This window comes from Octodon degus, unplaced genomic scaffold (assembly GCF_000260255.1).
Source record: "Octodon degus isolate 3935 unplaced genomic scaffold, OctDeg1.0 scaffold00052, whole genome shotgun sequence".
NCBI lineage: Eukaryota > Metazoa > Chordata > Mammalia > Rodentia > Octodontidae > Octodon > Octodon degus.
Genome location: NW_004524628.1, coordinates 4,423,497 through 4,450,997, shown reverse-complemented (window position 1 = coordinate 4,450,997; position 27,501 = coordinate 4,423,497). Strand labels below are relative to the sequence as shown.

The 27,501-nt window shown below is 47.3% G+C and overlaps 2 protein-coding genes across 2 annotated transcripts in view; one reads left to right on the top strand and one right to left on the bottom strand.

Moving 5' to 3' along the window:
* Positions 1 to 17,776, bottom strand: part of LOC111817233 — a 21,149-nt gene extending 3,373 nt beyond the window's left edge. Inside the window, exons 1-6 of the mRNA XM_023717370.1 lie at positions 17,696 to 17,776; positions 16,062 to 16,124; positions 14,194 to 14,295; positions 12,452 to 12,535; positions 5,842 to 5,943; positions 4,441 to 4,512 (exon numbers count right to left, since the gene is read on the bottom strand). Coding sequence (XP_023573138.1) covers positions 4,441 to 4,512; positions 5,842 to 5,943; positions 12,452 to 12,535; positions 14,194 to 14,295; positions 16,062 to 16,089 — 388 coding nt within the window. The 5' untranslated portion in view covers positions 16,090 to 16,124; positions 17,696 to 17,776. The remainder of the gene's footprint in view (positions 1 to 4,440; positions 4,513 to 5,841; positions 5,944 to 12,451; positions 12,536 to 14,193; positions 14,296 to 16,061; positions 16,125 to 17,695) is intronic.
* A 9,210-nt stretch (positions 17,777 to 26,986) lies between these two features.
* The window catches only part of Actr1b (ARP1 actin related protein 1 homolog B), a 7,537-nt gene continuing 7,022 nt past the window's right edge, over positions 26,987 to 27,501 (top strand). Inside the window, exon 1 of the mRNA XM_004633171.2 lies at positions 26,987 to 27,206. Coding sequence (XP_004633228.1) covers positions 27,159 to 27,206 — 48 coding nt within the window. The 5' untranslated portion in view covers positions 26,987 to 27,158. The remainder of the gene's footprint in view (positions 27,207 to 27,501) is intronic.

Here is a 27,501-nt window from a genome sequence, read left to right as displayed (position 1 = left end):
ACACACACACACACACACACACACACACACACACACACAGTTTCTTCTAGTCAAAATGAAAGATTTTCAACAAGAGTCTAAACAGACTACAGACATCAGTGTTTTGCTTTGGGGTTACTTTCTTTTCCCTAACCTAACACCTTCCTGGGTAACTCCCTGAAGTAGCACACACATCAGAAACACAGGAAGGGCTCATGGGAAGCAGAGTCTTGGGCTCATTTGTGAGTTTCAGACTCGGCAGATCTGGGGTAAGCAAGAACATGCTCATCACACACACCCCAAGAGACACCACTGCTGCTGGTCAGGGACTGCACTTAGAGGACCCTACAGAGGATATCCAGCCAGTCCCAGAGCCTCTCAGAGATAAAAATAGTAAGACCCACCTCACGGATGGTACAATACTTGTGAAAATGATTTCTAAACCCCAGTGCATCATACAAAATGTTTCTCAAGTTGCAAGGACAAAAATAAGAAAATTAACTGCACTGAATTACTTATCAGTAGAGGGGCCATGGATGGTTTGGTAGAAAGAAGACTGGGATGAACATTTGCATGTTCTTGGCCACCTTCGACTCCTCTGTACCTGAGACCTGTCAAGGGGCCTGGGTGAGCTCCGCTTGGAGAAGGGTGAGGCCAGGACAGCTATCATGGATAGACATGGGAAAGGCTGAGGGAAGGGGCTGAGAGCTGGTGGGTAAGAAACTCCAGGGAGGGGCCAGGAAGATGGCTCAGTAGAATAAGTGCTTCCCTGGCAAGCGCCAGGGCCTGGGTTCAATCCCTGGTTCTGCCAAAAAAAGAAAAAGGAACTCCAGGGATCAAACTAGAAGAATGCTTAGATCTTTGGACTATTTATCAGTTGAAAAGCAGAGCTACAAGAATAGGAGCCAGGCATGCACCACCAGTTCTGGGTTGGGACCCATAAGCCCTCAGTACTCAAGAGGCGGAGGCAGAATGATTGCTGGGAACTTGAGGCCAGCCCAGGCCACATAGTAAGTTCAAGGTCAGCCTAAACTACATAGTAGACCTATTTCAAAAATGAGAGGAGGAGCTAGATGTGCTGGCATATGCCTGTAACCCCAGCACTCAGGAGGCTGAGACAGGAGGATCACCAGGAGTTCACAGTCTGGGCTACATGATAATGAACTCAAGGTCAACCTACACTAAAAAGGGAGGAGAGAATAAGAAAAACCCCCTTAACTCCAGACGAATCTGACCAAGCTGGAATCCCCCAGATCCTGATAGGAGAACTCACTGAGGTAAAGGGGCACTGGGGGAGGGTTGGATGAATCTCTACACAACAGAAAGTCTTGGGCTAAAGGTGTAGCTCAGTGGTAGAGTACTTGTCTAACCTGCACAGGCCCCCGAGTTCTACCTCCAACATCGCAAAATGAAAAGAAAGGAAAAGAAAAATGTTCCCAGTGTTGGGGGACCACAAATTGTACATTGATATAGTCTATCCTAGGCTCTCCTTACCCTGCTCACCTTGTGTGCTGGCTTGGGAATGTGGGTATCACCTTCCTCTCTCCTTCAGTGAGATTAGCGCTCAGGATGGACCTTGGCCCATTCCCTGGATGATGCTAAACTGGCCCTTCTAACCCTGCCTCTGTGCTGCTCCAGGAGAAGCCCCTGCCCCTCCCCTAAGCCGACTGATAAAATGCTCCCCAGCTGGAGACCCAGGGCCTGTTTTCCTAGGGAGCAACTGGTGGTCCCAGGTCCCTGCTGTGTACCCCTCTATGTTCTCTCTCGCTCTTTCTCTTTCCCCATCATGCAGCACCATTACCAGGCAGGAAGTTGGAAGCCACCGAGGGGGTCTCCAGGAATGGGCACTGTGGAAAGGATCGCTAACAACCAGGAGACTCTGTTGTGGCTCACAGTTTTGGAGGTTCCAACCCACGGTTGGTGGCCTCTGTTGTCTTGGGATCATTACAACGTGGTTCGTCACAGTGAGTGTGAGACAGAACAACTGCTGGCCTCACAACTGAGAAGCAGAGGGAGAGGCTGGAGTCCCATGATCCTCTTGGGGGCACACCCCCAGTGACCCAAAGACCTCCTGCCAGGCCCCCTGCCCCTTCAAGATTCTAGATTATCTCTCTGTTTTCCCAAAACTCCATGCAGCTACAACCTAGCCACTTTCTAAATGTCTTCGCTGTAGCACGTTTTTATCCCACAATTCTCAATTGGCTGGACTGCCTACGCCTGCACAGGACAGGTGGATAGCCAGGCGGATATGAACGGTGGCCAGCGCTAGAAGATCTACCTCACTCATCTGGCAGCTGGCATGAGGTCTCCCTGCTAGCTCAGGTGCCAAGAGGCACCAGTTGTGCTTCACTGATGATTGCCATGAAATTTACAGGAAACTATTCGGGTACACTAGCAGCATGAGTTGAAAGAGTATTTGGTCACTGTAATGGCTCATCGTGTCAACCTGGGTAAGAGAACTTTCCATCAGCTCAGCAATTCCACACCGTAGAGTGCAGAAGACCACCCCCCAAGGTGGTTCATGGCTTGGGGGGTACAGAGGGAAAATGAGGACGGAGGGGTCTGCTTCGGTGTGGGAGACACCTGGGCGACTCTCCTAGGAGCAGCAGCAGCTGTCGCCATTTTGGGTGAACCTGACCCTATTTCCACGTGGTGACATGTACGGAGCTGGCTAGGATGTTTCCTTACCTCTTCAATTGGCCTTAAGCAGTATTAGTCCAGCGCAGGTTCTGATGTGGGGTCTTTGAGATGGCAGCCAGTGTTTCCCTGGGCCCCTATTGTGCCCTTGTGTGAGCCTGAGGAGGTGGGATAAAGAGCCAAAGCTCCTCTCTGTGGAAGACAGAGGCTACGACCTCCTGGGACTCCAAGGATTGCACATGAGAGCTGAAGCAGTGAGCCCAAACATCAGATACCATCTCAGCTGTGTCATGCAGATTACTCCTTCTGCACAGCCTTCTCTGCGTATTGCAGAGGTGATTCAGGCCTCCTGCCTGGCCCAGCTCACAGCACAGACCTCCTTCCCGCCCCTCTCACCAGTCATTCATCCGCAAGCTACTCCCTTCTTCATGAGTCAATAAAATCTGGGTTCCATCCAGGCTCATGGGCTTTGTTCCGATTAAGCATCACCATGGCTGGACTTAGGACCCCTTGGCTCCCCATAACTACAAATATGCCTTAGTGTCTTCATTTTCACCATGGGGTGCCCTGGAAGTGGTAGATTGGAATGAGCTCACTAGAATCCCAATAACTTTTCCATGGGACTACAAATATAAACTTCCTGGGCAACGATGAGAACCAGAAGAGCCTCCATGCTTCTGTTTCTTCAGAGGAGCTCCAGTCTCAGCCTCCACCTTGGACATCATCTCCTGGCTTCCAGCACAGACTCTTCAGCTTCTGTTGCAGGTCCTTCTACCTGCCGGTGCAGCCTCCTGACGCGGACTCACACAGCCACCAAAGTGAGCTCCAGACCTTGGGCTGGATCCTTCAGTCTCCTGGGGGCAGGCAGACGCCCTCTGCATGCTTCCTCCTCTGGCTCTGTGGTGGCCACTGGGAGCCAATCTTGGAGATTCTCACACATTCGTAACCCTTGTGGTATGTTCCTCTAGTAAACACTGCCTGATGCAGTCGTAAATCCCTGAAGGTCAGTTAAGGTGGGGAATGTTAAAAATGTGCAGATTCCTGGTCTTCACTTTTAGAGACTCTTGATGAGTCTAAGAACAGGAATTTAATTTGCTGTTTCCATCCGGAAGCCTCCACCCAAGGGCAGGCATGGGAACCCCGTGCCCATTCATATACTCAGGTCCAGGGAAGACCACACACTCACCAGCCTGGACAATGACACACTTAGCTTCTATTTCCCCCTTTTTAATTTTTCAGGGGAAGAACTGCTGGGTAGAACTGTAGCTGCTAGCCTCCTTGGTTTGTTTGGTTTGCTTTGTCTGCTGGGCTGAGGATGGCATCCAGGGCCTCCACCATGCTAGGCAGGAGCTCTGCCCTCAAGCTGCCCACCCATCCTGTCATCCTGTCTTTAGGGCCAGTCAGCCTCTCCATTTATAGATCAGCAAGACCCACCCTTCAACATGGGACACTTTCCCTTCCTGCTCAGGAGGATGCAGAGAATTCTGCAGTGGTGCCAGGACCATGTACCCTGCCGCGTGGGGGAAGGCACCTGCACCTGCGGGTGCTTTGGGAAAAGCCAGCTGCTGCCAGCTCTGGCTGCTCTTTCTTGGCATCCATCTGCCCAGTCTGGCGCGCTGTGCCATGCTGCACATCCTACAGAAGCAGATCCTCCCTCGGGTCCCAGAAGCCGCATCCTGGGCGGGGATGGGCTTTTGAGGCTCCTCTCCTGAGGAGTCTGAGCTCCCTCTGCTGGCGCCTTCGCTCAGCCCCACATTTAATGATGAGCTCAGGAGAAAGGCCTCTGAGTACCGGCCCAAGGCCAACTGAATCATTTGCATGTACCATCATCCAGAAGTTGGTCCAGTCTGTCAAGAAGGTCCTCTTGTTCCTCAGAACTCCCAGACACACTGGCTACTTGGGTGAAATGCATGAAAGAAAATAAGATTTTCCTCAGGGCATATTTACATGCATCTTTTTACATTTTAAAATTAAACTTTTAAATTGAAATTGATAGGTTCTGGCCCTAGTATGAATTGCTGAATTATTATGGTGGCCATCTAATATGGCTGAAGCCTTTAAAACAACAGTTTATCTTCCCAGAGATCACCTCCCCTTTCTCCCCCAACCCAGTCCTGGGTACAATTTCTTCTCACCTTTTCTGAGCCACAAGGGAGACCCCAATCAGCTCCTTGGGTATCACTGACCCTGCCCCTCAAACTCCACCCCTAGCAAAACTCCATGTGCCTCGCCCTCCCGTCGTCTAGGTCAAAGGATCCTCCCCATCTTCCCTGGGATTCGCTCCATGTCTTTGGAGTTAGGCTGGGGAGATAGCTCAGTGACGTAAGTGCCTGCCTCACAAGCACAAGCACAAGCACAAGCAGAGACCTGTCGCCTGACTGCCATTTGCAGAGAAGCCCAGGAAGGTGCTTGAAAAAATGACCCTCAGGGCCTGGAATGGACATCTACACACCAAATACCAACTCAGGGTTCATTTCCCTGCTACTTAGGGCATTTTGTCACTGCTGGCAGATTTTTTTTTTTTTTTTTTTTTTTTTTTGTGGAACCGGGGATTGAACTCAGGCCCTTGCACTTGCCAGACAAGCACTTATTCTACTGAGCTCTCTCCCTGGCCTCCAGATTTCTGATACATAATTCCATCCTCATTACCTGTGATCAAAGACATCTCTTAATCCCCAAAAAAGAACAACTTTTTTTTTAGCAAAATGAAGCTGTTTGGGGGGAAAAGAAGGTTGTTCTTTTCCACATTGCCCTTGGTGTGCCTAGGACACGTTATCTGGGTTCTTGTCTCACCCTCTATTGGCTGGGTTATTAACAAGCACATGGGCTCTTTCAAGCCACTTCATGTACATGGAAGTCCAAAGCATGTTGGCTGGGAAGTTCTGTGTTTCTTGGGGTTCATATCACAAGGGACAGGGAGCCTCACATGCAAATCAGGTTCCTGTTCTCTGAACACTATCCCAAGTGGCGGAGCCTGCCTGACACAGCACAGAAGGAATCACCCTAAATACAGTCACGTTCATGTTATACACCTCAGACCCACCCACTCCAACCCCCTTTAGGGAAGGATTTCCGGCAGTTCTCTCAGAAGCTCACATCTTGGGCGGGCTCTGCCCCAGCAGCAGCTGGTTCCCAGAATGCTTAAGTGACAGCCTAGTCCACCAGTATACCCCAACCCCTAGCCCCAAGGAAACGTGCAGCAGGGTGGCTATGACATATACTTGCTTTCATCCAGGTCTGCCCTTGTAACTGGCCCTGCTGTCACACTTGCTTTCCTCAAAGCTTCGCCAACCGGCTCCTCAGGAGACACCTGCTGCAGAATGTCATCTGAGGGAGGCAGACAGAGGTGTGTTAACACAGCGGCGGACTGGTGAGGCCTGCTCTGTGAGGGCCTGAAGAGGTCCGTGCACACAGTGAGCCAGTGACACAAACTCGGGCTATGGACACTGTGCTCTGAACGCCTTGTGTTATGGTTTGTGTATAGTTGTGCCCCCAAAGCCTCTTGCAGTCTTGAGGAGGCTTCTGGAGTTTGTGATTGATTATTGTGGGTGTGGATGCTGCACCTGCCCTGGGGCAGGTAATCTGCATTTCATTGAATGGAGGAAAGAGAAGTTAGCTGCCGGAGCAGCTGCTGCTCCTCCTTTTGCTCCTTTGCTCTTTGCTGCCACCGTGAAAGGTTGTTTTCTGCCTTGTGCTGCTCTTCCTTGGACCCAGCTGAATATGGACTGAAGTAACTGTAACTGTGAGCTAAATAAACCTTTCCTTCCTTCAGTTTGAGTGTCAGGTATTTGTCCCAGCAACGAGAGAAGAGTAACTGAGACACCTTGTCTTAGGAAGGGGGACTGTGGAGACCCAGTCATTGCTGGATCATTATGACTGTAGCTAATATCGTCCACCGGGACATATGACTATAACTCCAAGTGTCATTTTCAGCCATAATCTTCCTTCTAGTTCCTATTGTCATTATGACCCACCTACAAGAGCTCCCCAAGATGACCCGTGAAAATGGGGTGAAGGCTGTTAGGGTAGAAATAAAGCAAAACGCTTTAAAATGTCACAAAGATCTTTTGCTTTAAAATACTGTTACTAATGTTTAGGGTTGTAGTTTTAAAATGTCTTAAGGTCTCCTCTCTCCCTTTTATAGCTTTCAGGCCTCTACTCTTCCCTTTCTAGGCTTTGTCTGCTGAGCTAAGGAGCATAGCTGTCACTAATGCCATCGCTGTGGGCTCTGCTGGAGGCCTGGACTCAGGGTGTCGGCACTTGGGTGGGGACATCCTCGATAGGCACTAGAAGGGAGCCATCAGGCTCGCAAGGCGCAGGGCCAGGACTGCACAGATGTGGTGACCTACAGGACCCTGAAAATGCAGCTCTGGGAGAAGCTGGCTGGCCAGGTGGTGTCCACCGGCATTGTGCAGGTCAGCTGGCCTTGGGGACAACATCTTCCTGAACCCCAGAGAGATCCTGCGGTCAGCTACAGGAAGAGGACGCATCTCCTGGTCCCTATACAGCAAGTGCAGCAGATGGGCCAGCAAGTATGGCCGCGTCTGCTCCTTCACCCCATCACTGTCACAGGCCACTCCATTGGTCATTGGTCACTGGTCACCAGTCACCAGTCAGAGAGCTGCTGCAGCTTGACTAGGGTCCCTGGACACCATGTAGAGGAGCAGTAACCCCCAACATCTTGAACAGTGCCTAAGATGGGGGTCCACCTCAGGGTTGGGGGGCATGCCTCTCCAAAATGCCATGGCAGGGTTTCCTTTTTAAATCACTTTCATTTTCCACGCCTTGTAGGAAAAGTTTCACTTTAACTATTTTCAAATGTACCATTCAGTGGCATTGAAAACAGTCATGATGTGTGTAGACAGAGCCACTATTCATAATGCCCCATTCATGAACCTCGTCCCTGTTGCTATGGTTTTAATGTGTCCCCAGAGGGCCCATGTGGGCATCTTTGTCTCCAGGGCGGCCCTGAGGACGAGATCTGGTGGGAGGCATTAGGGCCCCAGGCGCTGTCTCACAAGGGACATTATGCCTCTGCCTGACCCAGGCAGCAAAAAGCCCTCTGGGGTGCCAGACTCTCAGCCTGGCCCTTCCCAGCCTCCAGAAAGGTGATCCAAGAACTTTCCACCATTATTTAAATCACCTCATCCGGCAGGGTATGGTGGTACACACCTGTGATCCCAGCCTCTGGGAGGCTGAGGCAGGAGGACTGCCTCAATTCAAGGCCAGTCTGCATTACATAGTGACACCCTGCCTAAAAAAAAAAAAAAAAAAAATCACCTAGTCTGTGTTCTTCTCTGATAACAGCACTAAACACACTAAGATGCACACCAAGCCATAGCTCCTTTTCTTCCTCCCCATCCCCCGGTAAATGCTATTTTATTTTCTGTCCCTGTGGACCTGTTGATTTCACATGGTAATAGCTTCAGATGAGATTAGTACTTTTATGTCTTGCTTCTTTTGCTCAGCGTAATTCCTCCGTGGTTCATTGTTCCTGCATCATCTGCTGCATGTTGTAATTAGAATTTCCTTCCTTCCCGTGAGTGAGTAATACTCCATGCTGATACTCTGCATCTGTCCATGTATCTCTGTCCGCTGGTCGACCTGTGCTACTCCAGCTCTTTCCTATTTTGACTAATACTGCTGTGCACACCGGCCCATAACCTGCCGCCTGAGTCCTGTTGTCAGTACTCTAGAAGTACAATTCCTACGTCATGCGGTAATTCTGTGTCTAGCGTCTCCAGGCGCTCTCAAGCCATTTTCCCAGCAGCTGCATCAGTGTAGGTCCCCGCTAGGAATGTCCAAGGGTTCTAGCTTCCTTCCCCCTCACCAATGCTTGTTAATTCCCTTGTTTGGGCAATAGCTGTTCTACTGCATGTGAGCCAGTAGTGTTTTACGTTTCGCTGGTGACTGGTGATGTTCAGCAGTCTTTCATGTTTGTATTGGCCTTTTTACACTTTTTCTTTAAAAAAAAAAAATCTTATTCAAGTCTTTGAATCACCTTGCTGCTGAGTCGCAGGAGTTCCCCAGGTATTCCAGATATTACCCCCCATCAGATGTATGGCCTGCAATTTATCTCATTTTGTGACAAAAATGCCTTTAAAACTCCAAAGTTTTCCATTTTGATGACATCCGGGATATCAAGATTGTCTCGTGTCCCCATGCTTTGGTGATTTAAGATGTCCCAGTCCAGGGAGTGAAGATCTTCATCTATACTTCAAGTTTAGTGACTTTAGCTCAGGAATTAAGACTTCTGAGCCACTTGGAGGTTTAATTTTTGTAATATAATGTAAGCTAAGGATCCAGCTTCAGTCTTTTACATGGAAACAGCCAGCTTTCCAGAGATCATTAGAGGAGCCTTCTTCTTCTTTCCTCTTTCTTTTCCTCTTAATGTATTTTAGTATAGGGACGACAGAGGCTCACTACACAGATCAGACTCGTAGTGAGTCTCATGTTTTCAGCCTCCCAAGTGCTGGGATTACAGACACTCCACCACGCCCAGTCTCATGCAGGGCCAGCATGGGGATTGAACCCTGGTCCCTGTGCCTGTCTAAGCAGGCCCTTTAGTCCACTGAGCTATTTGGCCAGCCCTGGAAGAGCCTTCTTCACCTTCTAGTCTTAGCACCCTTGTCAAAAATCCATGACACACCCGGCATGGTGGCATGCACCTGTAACCCCCTTACCAATTTTGAATTTATAGCAACTTGGTTTAAATGATAACAACCTAATTTCAGTAGAATGTACTCTCTTCATATCTATCTATATTCCATCCTTTTGTATTATTATTGCCGCAGATTGATTACATTTTTATAGGCTCCATGCTCATTTTTAAATTGTATAGGAAAAAAGAACTTATAGAGCAAATAAAAAACATAATGATCCTGCAGTGCCAGCCCCGCCCCCGGGGCACACTGAGATGGCAACTGAGACTGGGCGTGGTGGTGGTGCCCGCCTGTAATCCCGGCTCTTGGGAGACTGAACACAGGCGGATCACTGTATCTTCGAAAGTTCGATGTATGCAATGAGACTCTGTAGACCCTATAGATAGATAGATAGATAGATAGATAGATAGATAGATAGATAGATAGATAGATATTGGCTTTTATATTTCAATGTGCAGTTACCTTTACCAAATTTGTCTTGCTTTCGGCTTCAAAGTGGCATCTAATGGCTTTTTATTTCAGCCTAACAGGCCCTTAAGTATTTCTTGTAGGACAAATCTCCCAACTTTTGTTAATCTGGAAATATGTTATTTCACCTTTTCTTTTTAATTTTTTTAATATAATAGTACATGTTTGTAGTATATGTTTACATTTCTTGTGAGGACTAGCCTTTATTCATAAAGGACACTTTTGTTAGATACATTTTTTTCTTTTTTGGTATTTTTGGGGGGTGCGGGCTTGAGACAAGGTCTCACTATGCAGACCAGGCTGGCCTTCAGCTCCTGGCAATCCTCTTGCCTCAGTCTCATGATCGCTGGGATTACAGGCATGCACGACCATACCTGAAGATACAGAATTCTTTTTTTTTTTTTTTTAATGTATATAGTACAGGGTCTCACTACACAGATTGGATTTTCAGTGATTCTCCTGTTTTCAGCCTCCCAAGCGCTGAGATTCCAGGTATGTGCCACCACACCCAGTGTCAGTCACAGTCTCAGCGCGCCCCATGGGCAGGGCCGGCACAGCACAAGATATAGAATTCTTGCTTGACATAATTTTCTTCAAGATTTTATAGTTAATTATTGAAACTGCCCTACCAATTTGGTTTGAAACTGTCTCATTGCTATTTGTTTCTCAATAAAATTACGGGGGGGAGAAAACGATTTTATAAATTACACCCTAAACTGGATGTGGTGGTGAACCCCTGGAATCCCTGCATTCAGGAAGCAGAAGCAGGAAGACTGCCTCAAGTATGGGTCCAGCCTGGGCTGATGTGCCGAGTTCAACAGAGGCCTGGGCTACATAGCAAGACTCTGTCTCAGAACAAGCAAACAAATAAATAATATAAATATTTTTTAAAATGCCATCCTACTGCCTTCAGTGTTCCATAAGTTTTGAGAAACGAGCCGTGGATCTTACTGAGGATCCCCGAACGTGATGCATCCCTTCTCTTTTGCTGCTTCCAGTTTTTTCTCTGCATCTGGGTTTTGACAATTAGATTATCACAGGCTTCAACTCGCATCTCTTTCAGTTCATCTGACTTGGCATTTGTTGAGCTTCTTGGATGCATCTGTTCAGTCTTTCATCAGATTTGGGGGGCTCAGCCTCCCAAGCACTCTAGGGCCCTCTTTCTCCTCCTCCTCTTCTGAGAGTCTCATGCTTTGCATCCTGTTGTCCCCCAAGCCCCTCCTGTGGTGTTTATTTTCTTTCTGCTTCTCAGACAGGATAATTTCCCTGACTGATACTCACTTGCTGATTCTTTCTTCCACCTGTTTAATCTGCGGTTGAACCATCCAGTAAGCTTTTCATTTCATTTCTAGCGCTTTTCAGCTCCAGAACTTCCCTGAGGTGCCTCTGTACAATCTCTGTCCTCTTAGTGATATTCTCATTTTTTCCTTATGTTGTTTACCTGATTTCCTTAACTCATGTGGAAGTTACCAACAGAGTTGCCTTTAGTTCACAGAACATACTGAAAACAGCAGGTATAACATTTTGGTGAATAATTATAATGCCCAGGCTCTGAAGTGGACTAATAATTCCAGCACCCTGGGATGGGGTCTGTCAAATTCCTTTTTTTTTTTTTCTATTTCTTTACATGTTTTTCATTTTTGTTTAAGGTGGAGGTTCTGAGTATTAAGTTTTGGTAATTCATAAAATATAATCCTTCCATTGTTCAGGAATTGCTTTTTATGCTTATTAACAGATACAACTGTCCATATGTGATTTCTCTAGACTACTGTCACAAAGTGTATATTCTTTCCTGTACGTGTATGTTGTTTTTGTTTTGTTATGTTTGAAAACAAGCAGTAGTCAGACAAAAGTTTTGTTAAAATCTGTCTCCCATAAGGCAGGGAAAGGGATTCTTTCTGTATAATTACTTGAAAGTTTCTTCATTCTATGGAGCTCTAAACAATGGCCAGACTTAAGTGTCAGCAGTCACTTAAAGCATCAATCAGCAACCAAACACCCAAGCTAGGTTTTAGAGGACACGGCTCCTATTGCCCACGCTGGAACTCGCAAGCCTCACCAGGCATGTGGGCTGCTATTCACATGGCTGCCTGCCACAGGGCTTGAAGACAGAGACCAGCAGTTCCAATGTGACATGCTGGAGTTCACCAGCATTACCAGCCTCCTCATCCAAGTCATCTTGGGACTCTGAGTGTTTGATGAGACTCCAGTGTTCCAAAATAGCTAATGGCTAGACAAGTCTAACTAGCTCAATTACTGTTTTAGTAAAGGGGCATATTTTGGAGCTTCCTACCCTATCTTCTATCAAGACCTTAGTTTTTCTTAAACAGTAAATGAGATTCTTGAGGTGGACCAGTGAGACCTATCTGACAATCACTAGAAGGCTTTGCAAACCCCCAGCACCATGGTCTCCCCGCATCCCAGTCAGATGCTGCATCCAGACAGGACAAGATGGTCTCTTTCCGTGGGAGAATCTCATGCTTCCAGGTGGACACCCTGGTACCGCTACCTGATCCCCTTTTTGAGAACCAGAATCTTTTGCAAGTGCTTGTTTTCCACAATTTGCTTAATTTCTCAGTACTTTAACATGTAGAGGAATGGATTGTAGCCACAAGCAACAGGAACAGGTCACCTTGGAGACAACCAAGGACAAGAACGTACTCTGCAAATCCAGATGAAAGGTTTCACACAGGGATATTACTCACCCAATATCTTTTTTAAGTGTTCATCTTGCTTAGCTGGACTTGATGCCAATTCAGAATTGCTCAAGCCACTTTGCCAGAAATGACCTGTGGTGAAATAAACTTCAGTTGTGATTAATTTTTCCACTGCATCTATACTCATTCTCTTTAAAGTCACTCTCTGGGGGTGGGGGACATAGCTCAGGAGTCTAAGTGCCTGAGTGGCAAGTACAAAGACCCAGGTCCCATCCCCAGTACTGCATGCCATGCCAGCCTCAAGCCAAGCTGGCCACTGAAGCTGGGCATGGTGGCACCTGCCTGTAATCCCAACACTGGGGAGGCTGAGACAGGAGGACCACTCTGAGTCTCAGTTGCATAGCAGGACCCTGTATCAAATAAATAAATAAATATTTTTTAAAATAATAATAAAGTCACTCTCCGCTGCGAGGTATTTGGAGAAGAGTATGGGGCAGGTGGCTTGTACTTTGGGTGGCACAGAACATTCATGAAGCATCTGCAGTCACCTGACGTTCCAGCACAAAACCAATGACAAAGCTCATCTTTGCCGGGTTTCCCAACAGGCAATACACACGGCAAGCTTTGACTCTGGGAACACTGGAGGAAGTGCCTGCGTGGTATGTGTGCAATAATGTCAAAGTTCCGATACAATAAACGGCAAATGCTTGGTTCTGTTAATAGGGTATCAGTGAATCATTAGGAACAGATACACTTATCCTCCAAGCACGTCACTAAAACTGTGTTGAAGATATTGAGTTGACCAAAGGAGCATGGTACAGGGCAACCCATCAAGATTATGTAATAAAACATCATTTTTACATTTTTACATTAAGCAAATGGCCTAAGAAATGCATTGGCAGGGTCTATAGTTATCAGATTGCTTTACTGATAATCTTACACAGTAATGCCTCAAGACTTACCCTGCTAATTACCCATTTTTAATTTTTAAATTTCTTTTTTTGAGATGGGGTCTTATTATGTAGTTTAGGCAGTCCTTGATCTCACTGTATAGCCCAGGCTGACCTTGAACTTGCAGCAATCCTCCTGCCTTAGCCTCTCAAGTGCTCAGGTTATAGGTATGTGACACTGTGCCTGGCTAATTTTCTTCTTCATGCAAAGGGTTTCTCTATTATTTTTGTGATTTAGGGCTAATGTGTGTATTCCTCTGTGTGTGTGTGTGTGTGTGTGTGTGCGTGTGTGTGTGTGTGTGTGTGTGTTTGTTTTTGTTCTTGACATGTAACCAGCTGTATCCTCTTATCTTTGGTATCTGATGTCAATGTTAATAGAAATAAGCTCTGTTATTGGGGAAGACATTTTACAAAGGCTGAAGTAGGAATGTGTGTGATGGCGAAAAGATGAGATGCTCTGCTATCCCAGGCAGTGAATGATACCGCGCTAGTGAAAACAAAGCGATTACTCATAGTTCATTTCACAAGGAACAGGAAGCCTCACATGCAAGTCAGGTTCCTATTTTCTGAACACCAACCAGAGTGGCAGAACCTGCCTGACACAGCACAGCAGGGACAACCACCCCCAATACAGTCACATCTGTGCTACAGACCTCAGGAAATGACTACCCTCATTAGGGAAGGATTTCCCACAGTTCTCTCAGAAACTCACATCTTAGGCGGGCTCTGCCCCGGCAGCAGCTGGTTCCCAGAATGCTAAGTGACAGCCTGGTCCACCAGTATACCCCAATTCCCAGTCCCAAGGAAACGTGCAGCAGGGTGGCTATGACATATACTTGCTTTCATCCAGGTCTGCCCTTGTAACTGGCCCTGCTGTCATACTTGCTTTCCTCAAAGCTTCGCCAACCGGCTCCTCAGGAGACACCTGCTGCAGAATGTCATCTGAGGGAGGCAGACAGAGGTGTGTTAACACAGCGGCGGACTGGTAAGGCCTGCTCTGTGAGGGCCTGAAGAGGTCCGTGCACACAGTGAGCCAGTGACACAAACTCGGGCTATGGACACTGTGCTCTGAATGCCTTGTCTTGGGAAGGGGGACTGAGAGACCCAAGTCGTTAGTGGAGTGCCCGGATCACACCCAGGGTCCTGCCCAGGTAACGTAGCCCACCAAACGTACGAGGCTAGAAACATCATTTGTTCCTTTAAGAGCTTCCTGCCTCTCCTAGAAAGCTTTTCAAGTAAGAGTTAGGAATTGGTCACCAAGAGTCCTACACCCAGATCCTGATTTTGCTGTTTACTTAAAACATGACCTCAGGCAACTAACTTCATCCTTCAATCTTTGGTTCCCTCACCAGTGGGATGAGGAAGCTATTATTTAACTCAGGTCTTTTGTGAAATTGAAAAGAACAGTGTCTAAAAACATTTAACAGAGTTCCAACAAAAAAGCAAAAATCATCCCTACCTTTCTTATAACAATAACCCCAGATCAGCTAACCCACATTGCTAGTTTTCTCAAAACTTGGAATAGACCAATAAGTCCCATCCTGGAGTCACCCCATAAAGGGAGAAATCCTCCTCTAATGGGGGGGGTGGTCATGTCCTGAGGTCTACAGCTCTTAAAAAGCTAATACAAGGTCGCAGAGATAGCTCAGTGGTCTAAGCGCCTGCCCAGGCAAGGGTAAGGACCCGGCTTCCATCCCCAGTACCACATGCCCTGACGGCCACACCACGGGCATGCCAAGCCAGCCACAAAGACCAGGCATGGTGCCACACGCCTAGAATACCAGCACTGGGGAGACTGAAGCAGGAGGACCACTGCAAGTCCAAGCTGTGTAGTGAGACCCTGTACCAAATACATAAGAAAAAAAAGGTCATTGGAAAAAGCTGACACAGCTAGGCCTAGTGGCACACACCTGTAATCCCTCACATTGGAGAGGCTGAGGCAGGAAGATCGCTGCAAGTTTGAGGCTACACGGAGAGTTCAAGGCGGGGAGTGACTGTTTTAGCAACCTCTCCAGTGATTCTCATGCTGGGTTTAAGCTGACAGCAGTGGGGAGAGGTCCAACTCAGCCTTGGGCCTTGCAGGCTCTTAGGGTAGGAATTGTAGTGGCAGCTCTATGGGCGGAGTGTCCTCTCCAGTGGTGGTCCTGTCTCTGTTACGCCACTGCCTTTGGGCAACATGGTCCCACATGTTTAACTTTTTATTTGGCCTAATCTCTTGGGGCCATGACTCTTAGAGGAGCTGATCCTAACCTCAAAACAAAGTGCTGGTCATCCCCTTCAGAGCGGGGGGAACAGGTGTCCCAGGAGACCCCACGAACAAGTGTGTGGCTCTTCAGATACACCCTAACGCCATAGTCCCCAATATTTTTGCCACCAGGGACCACTTTTCTGTAAGATAGTTTTTCTGTGGACCAGGGTGGGCTGGGGGGACCAGGGTCAGGATTAGACTCTGCTAAGGAGAGAGCGCTCTGGGTCCTTCCAGTGCAGTTCACAGCAGAGTGGGTACTTCTGTGACAATCTAAAGCTGCAGCTGATCTGACCGAGGCGGGGCAGCCAGAGGTGGGGGTCGCTGGAAACACAGAGGAGCTTCTGCTGCTCCCCGCCACGCACCTGCCACACCACCTCTCCCGAGCAGCCCCCGGACCAGCTCTGTGACCCCAGGCCTGGGGACTCCTGACCTAACAGCTTTACAGGAGGGGGTTACTTACCAAATATTTTAGCCACATCTTTTTCCATATTCTTTGAACTTGAGGAAACTGTACTATTTGAACCTGGGGGGGAAATAAACTCAGCTGGGATTAAATCTTTCATCACAGGCTGGGGACTTAGCTCAGGGGTGGTCACTGCTCAGCCTTCAGCAGGCCTTGAATTTGTCACCAGCACCAAGAAACGAAAAAGAGAAGTTTTATTCTCCCCATAGACCCTCAGCACCGTGTTCTTTCCCCTCCTTGTTAAGTCAGAGACTTGCACCTTGTCAGTTCCAGGAGTGCTTTGTGTCTCCTCTTTTGGCATCTGCCCTGTCAGCATCGCCACCGTCTCGTGGTTTGAGGCCAAGGCTTAGAAAATAAGGGCGACTTGCCCTTGAGCACTGTGACACCATGACAGGTGACCTGACACCCAGAATGACAGCTGTGAGGCTAACAGACAGGAGGTGGACATAGTGTAGACAGGTGGACAGAGTGTCACATCCCACCCTGGGCAGGACAGCTGAAAAGGCAGCTGCACCTCGGGACTCGGCCTCTTTAAAACACATGGAATTTGGTATTCGATGCATTGTGACACAAAGCCTTGGCCCCTGGTACTCGTTGTTTGGTGCCCACTGTGCAAGCTAGAACTTGTAGTGTCAGCTGTCTTGTGACACCGTTCGCAGGCAGATGAGCTTGGTCAGTGCTCGGCAGCGTTGCCAGGTAGGGTATCTCTGGCCGCCAGTCATCACTGAGTACCAGGATGCAGTTTCATCCTGCTACTCCAAGGACACACTCGTGTAACACTCGCTCTCTCGACTTTAACACCATCTTCTTAGAAACTGCGCCATGAGAGCCAAGTGGAGGAAGAAGCGAGGGCACAGACTGAAGCATAAAAGAAGAAAGAGGAGACAGAGGTCCAAGTAAAATAGCTCGTACATCCGTGGGGGCCAAAGGAGCAGGATTAAAGAGTGCTGGAGGCTGACAACGCTGCTGCAAGTTCTGGACGGCATACCATCCAGAATGTCTCCACGGATTAGAACTTCACTGCCATCTGGCCGCCAAGAGCGCCTCAAAGAGAGATCCACCTGGTTTAAACTAAGCAGTCTCTCCTGGTTTTTTGCCCCGGACTTGTGGCATTCTAGACTACTTCTGTTTCACTTTTGGCTAAGCATAAAGCATGTACATAAATAAATCACCTCTTCTGTGTTAGCTGAAAAAAAAAAGAAGTGTAACACTTAAAACTAGTGTGCTTCCTCATTATTCCACCTAGTATTTTCAGACTGTGGTTGGCCATGGCATAGCTGCAGCCATGGAGAAGAAGGTCTGCTGCTGTATTTGTTTTTTGTTTTTCGTGTTTGAGACTGGATCTCACTATGGAGCCCAGGCCGGCCTGCAGCTCTCAAATGCTTTTGATAATAAAAAATTGCAGTGTATATGTGTACTATCCTCACACAGGGCTCCTGATTTTAAGAAAGTTTTAAAGTTAGGGAAACTTTTCAAATTACTCTCCCCTACCGGGCAGTACTTCCCCAGTGGTGAACTCAGAGAGGTAGAGGCGATGGCGATGAGGAGGCCTGAGCTGGCCACCGCAGCCCTGCAGGTGGGGACACCAGCCCCCCCCCGGGACCCTGTTCCTCCAGCTGTGCTGAGGGTACCTGTGATTTGGGAGTGAGGGTAGCGCTCCGCACTGGGCCAAGAGTCCAGGAAGAGGACAAAGAGGGTCACAACTTGGCTCATCTTCGCCATGGACTGTATGCCAGCCCTGGCTGGTCGGCAGCAACTGTGGGCCCAAGGAATTCATGGAATCCATGGTCTGTGAGGTCACACTCAGAAGGTAGGGGCGGGGCACTCAGTCTGCAGACAGGGGCAGAAGCTGCCCCTCCACTCACGCTCCTTAGCTCTCTCATCCTTCCTGCTCATCCTGCAGGCTGAAGGCAGCAGGACATTAGCAGACTCTTAAGATACAAGTAACCAGTACTCAGGCAAAGCACTGACGGTGAAATGGAAGCAGCTACACTATGCAAGGAAAAGCCTAAGATTGACCAAGACATCACCCTAAGAAATGGAAGTTAGGGTGCTGTTGTTTATGTCTGAACATCGCCCAAAGGCCCATGGGTGGAAGATTTGGTTCCCAAGCTGGGGTGCAATTGGGAAGTAATGGAACCTTTAAGAGGCGGGACCTTGTCCAAGGAAGTGAGGTTATTGGGGCGTGGCCTTGGAGGGGCTATGGGGACCCATTTCCCCTTTTGCTTCTTTCTTTTCCTGGTCCTGGTGAGCTGGGCAGCTTCCTCTGCCACACTTTGCCACTGTGGTGAATTATGACACTTTAGTTCCAAAAGCAAGCAAGTGATCATGAACTGAAACCTCAGAAACGATGAGCCAAAATAAACCTTTCCTCTATTAAGTTTTGTTTTGTTTTTTGAGACAGGGTCTCACTATATAACCCAGGCTAGCCTTGAACTCACAATGATCCTTCTGCCTCAGCCTCCCAAGCCCTGGGATTACAAGCATATACCACCATGCCCAGCTCATTTTATTATATCGATTTCCTTGGATATTGACAAAGCTAACTGACACAGTGGTATAAACTATAACACCACACACAGTATAAACTCATTGATAAATTCATGGTACTCTCCCCTATTCTATTCCATTAGTATTAAATTATTTTCAGCAGAATTGACAACCAACAGACTGGCCTCACTGAAGAACACCCAAGAGGAGATTTGCTTAGAACTGAAGTCACTCCTTTCCACAGAAACTGGAAGCCTCAGAGATAATTACATTTATAAATATTACTAGGCTGGATGTGCTGGCCTATGCCTATGACAGCAGCAACTCAGTGAATCAGGAGGATCAAAGTTCAAGACCAGCCTGGATTACCTAGCCAGCCCCTGTCTCCAAATAAAAATTAAAAGGCTTCCAGGTGTAGTCTTGTGGTAGAGCACGTGCCTAGCATGCTTTTGCCACTGCATTCAATCCCTGCTATTGCAAATATAAGTTAATAAAAATTAAAAATATTAGCTAAGAGTGCTGGTGCCTGCCTGTAATCCCAGCACTCAGGAGGCTGAGGCAGGAAGATTATTAAGAGTTCAAGACCAACCTGGCCTACAAAGCGAGCTCAAGGCCAGTTTGAACTGCAGAGTAAGACCGTCTCAAAAAGAAAAACACTAAAGATATTACTTGTTAGTTACCTTTAATTATGTGGGCATGCAACTCCAATAAAGTAACCTGAAGTATAAGAAAATCTATTTGCAAAGAAGGTATCTTTGTATGTTAGTATCTTTAACTGTATTTTTCCCCTGCTTTTTTTTTTTTCCTGCATTATTTGTTTGTTTTGAGACAAGGGCTGGCCTCAAACTCCCAGCGATCTTCCTGCCTCAGCCTCCTGAGTGCTAGAACTACAGGTGTATGCCTCTACACCTGGCCACCTGCACTGTACTGAGTCCCCTCAATTATGTTGCCAGCCTGGCTCTCGGCCCTCTTGTCTGCACACAGCTGCAATGGGTGAGAGAGGCCTTCTGCAAGCAAAAGATGACACAAAATTTGCACAGTAGAATTCTGGGTCACTGGCCTCTTCCTTTCCCTCGTGTCCCCTCCTGTCACCAGAAGAGGAGGTCTCCCATTTCCAGAAAGATCTGTTAAACACCCAACATGATGAGAAGAAAACTTAGTTTTTATTTTTCTGTAGGAAGTGGTGGTGTTCTTTTGTTGGGTTGGTTTTCGAAACCAGGTCTGACTATGTTGTTCAATCTGGCCTTGAAATCCTGGGCTGAAGGGATTATCCTGCCTCAGCCTCCCAAGTAACTGGGACTACAGGTGGATGCCACCACACCTGGTGCAAAATAACCTATAATGATGCAACCACCCTGGTCTAAAGCAGAGGTCAAGATAAGTTCTGGAAAGAGCCCGATAGAAAATATTTTAGGCTTTGCAGGCACACACCTCTCTGGAGAATATTCTTCTGCGCTCAAAGTTGATGTTCCAAGACTTTAAAGATAGAAAGTCTGGCCTGTAATCCCAGCACTTGGAAGGTTGAGGCAATAAGATCTCAAGCTGAAGGCTGGCCTGGGCCAGCTACTGAGATGCTGTCTCAAAAAAATAAAATAAAATAAAAAATAAAAAACAAAACAACATAAAGCTCTTAGAAGTCAATGAAATGAAAGCTGATTCTTTGAGAAAAATCAATAAATATTGGCTGTATTTATCTCTAGTCATGCTGATCTGAGAGGATGAAAAATGCATGGCACAAATATAAAGGACAAGAGCGTAGACATCGCTGCAGAGACAGCAGACACGAGCGGGAAAAGCAGGATGTTATGGGCAGCTTTTTGCCAAAAAAAAATCCAACAAGTTAGATAAAATGGAAAAAATCCATGACTGACACAAACTCATAAAGCCCACTGAAGGAGAGGTCCAGACCAGCTGCAGATCTAGTAAGAAAAAAAGGAAAGAAAGAAGAAGAGGGCCAGGGATATGGCTCAGTGGAATAAACGCTTCCCTGGCAAGTGAAGGGCCTGAGTTCAATCCCCAGTTCCGCAAAAAAATAAAAAAGAAGAAGAAGATAATCTTCCCACCATGAAGCCTCAAAGCCCAGATGGCTCCTTGGTAAACTTTATCAATATTTAAGGGAGAAATATCACCAATTTGACACAAAACCTTCTGGAAACTGAAGCTGCAGGAAGCACTGTCCCCCCTCATCTAGGAGACAGCGTTATCTCGTTCTCAAACCAAATATATTCCAGGAAAAGACCTATATATCAAATATGTTTCCTAAACATACACATGAAAATTCTTTTGCAAGTTGAATCCAATGGGGTTGTTCTGGGGGTTTTGTTTCTTTCTTGCAGTACTGGGGACTGAACCCAGAGCCTTTGCATTGAGCTACATCCCCAGCCCCCTTTTTATTTCTTCTTTAGAGACAAGGGCTTTCGAAGCCCCTAAGCTGTGGTGCTGGGAACAGAAGCGAGGGCCTTGTGCAGTCTACGTAATCACCCTTTCACGGAACAACAGCAGCAGGCCTTCGAAGAACTCATAATATCCAAAACAACTAGCAGGGGCGGAAGGTTGGGTTTTATCTACTTGATTTCAAGGTTCATAAAACGACAGTAAACAAAAGTGTGTTACTAGCATGTAGATGAATGGGACAGAATAGAATACAGAGATAAATTCAGGCATAAGAGATCAATTGATTACTGTCACAGGCACCAAGGCAATTCCATGGAGACAGTGTATCTTTTCAACAAATAAGACCGGGATAATTTGATATAGCCTATGCAAAAGCTGGACCTCATTGATTACCTTACACTATGTACAAAAATTAAGTCAACATTTAGCATAGTCATAAATGGGAATGATAAAACTATAATACCGAAAGAATATAAAATAAATTTTTACAGACTTGAGAGTTAAACTTCCTCAAAATACAAACATATTTGTCCTTCAAAACATAGTTACAGGGCCGGCCAAATAGCTCAGCTGATTAAAGCACCCGCAAGCAGGTACAGGGGCCAGGGTTCAATCCCTGGGCCTGCCACGCTGGCCTCACCCCTGGGGCAGGCGGAGACAGCAATTGAGACTGGGCGTGGTGGTGCGCGCCTGTAATCCCAGCTCTTGGGAGGCTGTAAACAGGCGGATCACTACAAGTCCGATCTAGTAGTGAGACCCTGAACACCCTGTAGACGACCCTTCCCTAAAATACAAAAATTTTTAAAAAGCATAGTTATGGGGGCTGGGGATATACTTCAGTAGCGTAAGTGCCTGCCTTGTAAGTACAAAGTCTTGAGTTTGATCCCCTGTACCAAAAAAAGTAAAACACACAGTTACAAAAATGAAAAGGTCAAGCAGTATTTGAGAAATTATATTTATTAATGTAATATTTAACATTTACTAACGGTAAAATTTTTCATAATATATATTCAATAAAAAATATAAATATTAGACTATATGTAAAATAGAGAACATTTTATTAGATAGCTTTGCTGTCTGCACTGGCCTTGAGCTTGCTATATGGACCAGGCTAGCCTCTAACACACAAACCTCCTGTCTTAGCCTCCAAAGTGCTTGGATTATAAGTGTGTACAACCACATTTGGCCACTAAACAATCATTTTAGAAGTACCATTGAATGCCTGGCAAGCTCAAGGTCCTGAGTTCGATCCCTGGTACTGCAGAAAGAAAGAAAGAAAGAAAGAAAGAAAGAAAGAAAGAAAGAAAGAAAGAAAGAAAGAAAGAAAGAAAGAAGTACCATTAAGATCTAAAAAGATGCTTCACTGAAGAATACACATGGGTGGAAACGGGTATGTGAACAGATGTTCAACATTGTAAGGCAGTAGGAAAATAGACCATGAAATATAATGGCTAAAAGTTAAAAAGATATAACAGTACCAAATGTTGGCAACATGGAGCAACTGGAACTCTTCTACACTGCTGGTGAACATGTAGAAAATAGTAGAACACTTAGCTTTTTCTTAAAGTGTTAAACACGTACTTGCTGTGTGATCCAGTGCTTTGAACCCTAGGCATCTATAACCTAAGAAAAATGAAAGCAAGAGCCCATCCAAAGACTCATACATGAATGGCCACCGTAGCTTTGTTTGCAATAAGCAGAAACTGCAAACACTCCAAATATCCACAACAGGTGAAAGCATTGTTCTGGTATGTCCATGTGATGGAATATTACTAAGTAACAAAAAAGAACGAACATGTTATGACAGTCTTGACTGTCAACTTGACTAGATTGAGAGGTACTAGGAGATTATATCTAGCTGAGGGTGGGATGGTGTTGCCAGAGATGACTGGCATTAGGCCATTGCACTGAGGGGACTCACTCTGATTGGAGTGCATCTCCAGTAGGGTGGGAACCCAGACAGAATAAAAATGGAAGAAGGAGAAAACCCTCCGTGGCTTGCAAGCTCGATTCTGCTTGCTCATGTCTGACTTTTCCTGCTGCCCTTGGAATAGACCTCAGATTCCAGCCTCTCCAGTCCTTCCGTGCAGACACATCAGTGACTCTCCAAGGAGTCTCTTCTCCAAGCCCTCAGTCACAAACTAGAGCTGCATCTTGGGTCCCTCTTGCTCTGTGGCTTCCGGCTTCTTGGACTGAGCAGCTACTGGGCTCTCGGGCTCTGCACTGAAGATGGCCACTGTGGTACCACCCAAACTCTGAGGCTGCAAGCCCACTCCCAGAAGGCCCCCTTTATAACTTCACTTATATATTTTTATAAATTCTACTCCTCTGGAAAATCTTAACCAATACACATGCTGTCCAACAACATGAAGCAACTCTCCCAACCACACTGAATGATAGAAACCAAACAACAAAAGTTAAGTCCACACTTTAGAAGCCCCTCAACGTACAAGTCTAGAAAGTGATAGCCAAACTGCAGTAGCAAAAGCTAGCAAGTGCTTGTCTAGAAATGAAGAGGCGGAAGGGAGAGGGCGGGAAAGGATTACAGAGGTACAGAACTTCTGGGTATCTTCTTTTTTTTTTTTTAATTTTATTTATTTGTGTGTGTGTGTGTGTGTGTGTGTGTGTGTGTGTGTGGCCAGCTCAGCCCACCAGGGGGCGGGGCTAGCTGGCATGTGGTGCTGGGGGATTGAACCAGGTGCTTTGCTAAAGCTTGTTCTAAGTAGGTGCTTTAGACCACTGAGCCATCTCACCAGCCCCATGGGTATCTTCTTTATCTTGATTGAGAAAAGAGTTTCCTGGGTGTATTCACACATCAGAATTCGAATGACCTAGGCAAGTCAGGCATAACAGTGCACACCTGAAATCGCAGGGCTTTGGGAGGCTGAGACAGGAAGATTACATCTGGGCAATTTAGCAATGTAGTGACAACTTGTCTCAAAAATAACAATAAAAAAGCCGGAAGCCGGGCGTGGTGGTGCATTCCTATAATTCCAGTACTCGGGAGGCTGACGCAGGAGGATCGTTGTGAACTTGAGACCAGCCTGGGCTACAAAGTGAGCTCAAGGCCAGCCTGAGCTGCACAGCGAGACCCTGTCTAAACACACACACACACACACACACACACACACACACAGAAAAGTCTGGGATTATAGTTCAATGTAAAGATTCTGGGTTCAGGGGTGGCTGGGGAGATGGCTCAGTGGAATAAGTGCTTCCCTGGCAAATGCAAGGACCTGAGTTCAACCCCTGGCTCCGCCAAAAAAAATTAAAAAATAAAGATTCTGGGTTCAACCCCCCCAGTACCAAAAACTAAAATAAAATAAAAGTAAAAATTAGGCAGGTGTGGCAGCACACACTGAGACCTCACTTAAAAAAAAAAAATCATTACATTGTACTTCGTTTTGTTGATACCAGGAATTGAACTCATGTTATGATTAGTGTCTAGTTGTCCCCCCAAAGCCTCATAGAAGTCATTGAGCCAGACTTCTGGAGTGTGTGATTAATTCATGATCCAAGGCTGGGATTAGGGGCGTGAGTGCCACACCCGTAGGTAGCCTACAACAGAAGGAAGGGAGAGACCTCGCTCAGCGCTGCTCCTCCACCTCTGCTCCTCCCTCTTGCTCTGGCTGTGTTGCTGTTGTCCGCCACCATGAACTGCTGCTCTGTGCCACATGCCGCTCTGCCTCCGAGCCAGCTGAGTATGAACTGAAACCTCCACAAACTGTGCGCTAAATAAACCTTTCCTTCCTTAATTTTGAGTGTCAGATATTTTGTCCCAGCAACAAGAAAAAAGTGAGACAACTCAGGACTTGCACTTGCCAGGCTGTCATTGTGTTGCTCAGCTTCATCCCCAGCCCATATTGCACCGTTTCTAATGCATGCAGTTCATCATGTCATATTGTAAGGAAGAAAATGCAATGTATAACATGGCGATCCTATTCTTCATCTATGACAAATACAAAAACCAAGTAGAATGATAGAATTCTGCTGCAAAGGTGGCAAATGGAGCCTGAGCTTCTAACTTCAATTCACCTCAATCCTTCACCATATGCTCCCAAGTGACGACAAGAAAGATTTTTAAAACAGAAGCCAAACAGGATCAGAGAGGAGTGTTCTGGTGCGTCTTATTTTGACAATTAACTAGTTGGGCAGGATTTACTTAATACGCCTGATTGCTCCCTTCTTTTTCTTACTGAGGCTGGGTTCCGGAGGTAGATAGGATAGGCAGCAGCGTCAGACCCTGTGCGCCACCATCTCTACCTTTCTTTGGGGTCTGTCTGTGGGAAGGAAGTTTTTCCTCCCGGGGGCTTCTCTGTAGCTGCAGCCCTAGTCCATTTTAGCTGTATAAAGTGGGTGCAAGTAAAACTTCCTCAAATTGAGAGTGGTGAAGGACCCTCAGAGCTATAAGAGGAGGTGCTAGGAGGATGGCGGAGGGAGCTCCTTGGGTCATGAGGGATGTGTTCTTGCAGAGGCGTGGGGGATCCCTAAGTTTTCCTCTTTCTCTAAGCTTCCTGGCTTATGTACCATCCTTGCTAGAGGTCCAAACCCATGTGGTCACCTAATCTCAGAGGGAAACCTGCAAAACCAAAAACCAAAATAAAACTTTTTCCTTTCTAAATTAATCACCTTGAGTAATTCAGTATAGTTGTGGAAAGCTAACTGATATATATGCATGCCCGAGTTTACATCGAATACAAAAGGTTATGTGGCAGGGCCGGTGAGATAGCTCAGTGGACTAAGCGCATGCTTAGGCAAGTGTCAGGGACCAAGGTTTGATTCCCAGTACCCCATGCCACACCGGCCCCACCCTCCAGTGCACAGAGCGGGAACTGAGTCCTGGCATGGTTGCGCATGCCTGTAATCCCAGTGCTGGGGAGGCTGAAACAGGAGGATCACTATGAGTATGAGCTGCATAGTGAGACCCTGGACCAAATACATAAAAAAAAAAAAAAGCTTACACGGTAAAAACTTTCAGAAGGATTTTTTTGTGGGGGAGTAGGGAGCTGGCTCCGATGCCTTCAGGGCATTTCTAGTATGGCTTGAGGATCTGGGGATTGAACCACAGCAACCTGAGCCTGACTGCTGTTGAAGGAGTCACTTAAACAACTGTGCTAATGGGCAGGCCCCTACATGGTAAAAACTTTATCTTCCTTCACTCACATCTACACACTGTTCCTTCCTCCAGCTTTTGGGTTTGTTTGTTTTTGGTTTTGTATTTTTAGGAAACAGTCTACCGGGTGTTCAGGGTCTCACTACTAGATCGGACTCGTAGTGATCCGCCTGTTCACAGCCTCCCACGAGCTGGAATCACAGGCGCACACCACCACAGCCAGCATGGCAGATTCCTGAGCCTCGTGACTGTTTGCAGGCGCTTTAATCACTGAGCTATTTGGCCAGCTTCCCTTCCCCAAATTAAAGAGATCTGAAGATGTCTCAAGTACTGTTCTGAGACAGTCATGCACGTAACGTTTCACTCTTTGGCCCTTTCCTTGCTTTGGCTTATTGGTATGCCCCGATGTGTTTCTCCTATCCACTGGTGCAGACCTCCCTCATTACTTTTAACATTGTGTTTGTTTTTGCGATACCTGGGATCAAACTCACTACCTTGCGCTTGCCAGGCAGGCACTCAAGCCACTGAGCTATATCCCTGGCTCTCCCTCATTACTTTTAATAACTGAACATTGATCCATATCACGAATGTATAGAGGCCAGATGCAAACTGATACATACTTGTGGTTTCACTCGCGTAAAGTTCAAAAACAGGCAAAACTAAGAAATGCTTTAGAAGAAGTGTCCAGGGCCTGCCTCCTGCAGCACTAGGTGCTCACGAAGCGGGGAGGATGCTGGGGCGTGGCAAAGACGTCTTCAGCACAGGTCAGCTCCACCCTCTTATTCAGGCGTTCCCTTTAAGAACGGAGCAATGACCTCATCCCTCAACTAGGCGCAGCCCCGCTGCTCCTTTGGGAGGCTTCTATTGGCTGGAAGGCCCCGCCCCCTTCCCCCACAGTCGGCCCCAGCGCGCTCCCCACCAATCAGGTCCCTGCGAGCGGTGATTGGTCGTCGTCGCCCCGAAGACCCCGCGGGGCTGGCGTAGGCTGCGCGCTCAGGGGAGGGGCGCGGCGCGGAGTCCTGCGCCAGCTGTCCTGTCTGCCCGCCGCGGGTCCCTCCTGCAGCCCCCCTGCTGGGCAGGGCCGGCGCGGCCCGTCCATGGAGTCCTACGACATCATCGCCAACCAGCCTGTGGTCATCGACAACGTGAGGCCCGGCAGCTGGGGGGAGGGGGGCCCGCCCGGCCTGCTTCCCGCTGCACTTAGGTTCCAAGGCCGGGCGTAGAGGCCACCACGTCCCGCCGGGGTCTCGGAGCCCCAGCCGCAGACCCTTTCGGTTGCGATCGCAGACCCTGGGCAGATGCCCACCGCTGCTTCTCTGCTCTCACCGTGGCCCTGGCTGTAGTCCTGGGTGGAAGAGGGCGCTGCTGGCCTGATGTTTTGGAGAGGTTGGCCCGGTGATCCTCAGGCTTCCCAGAGAACTGAAAAAGAAAAAAACAACA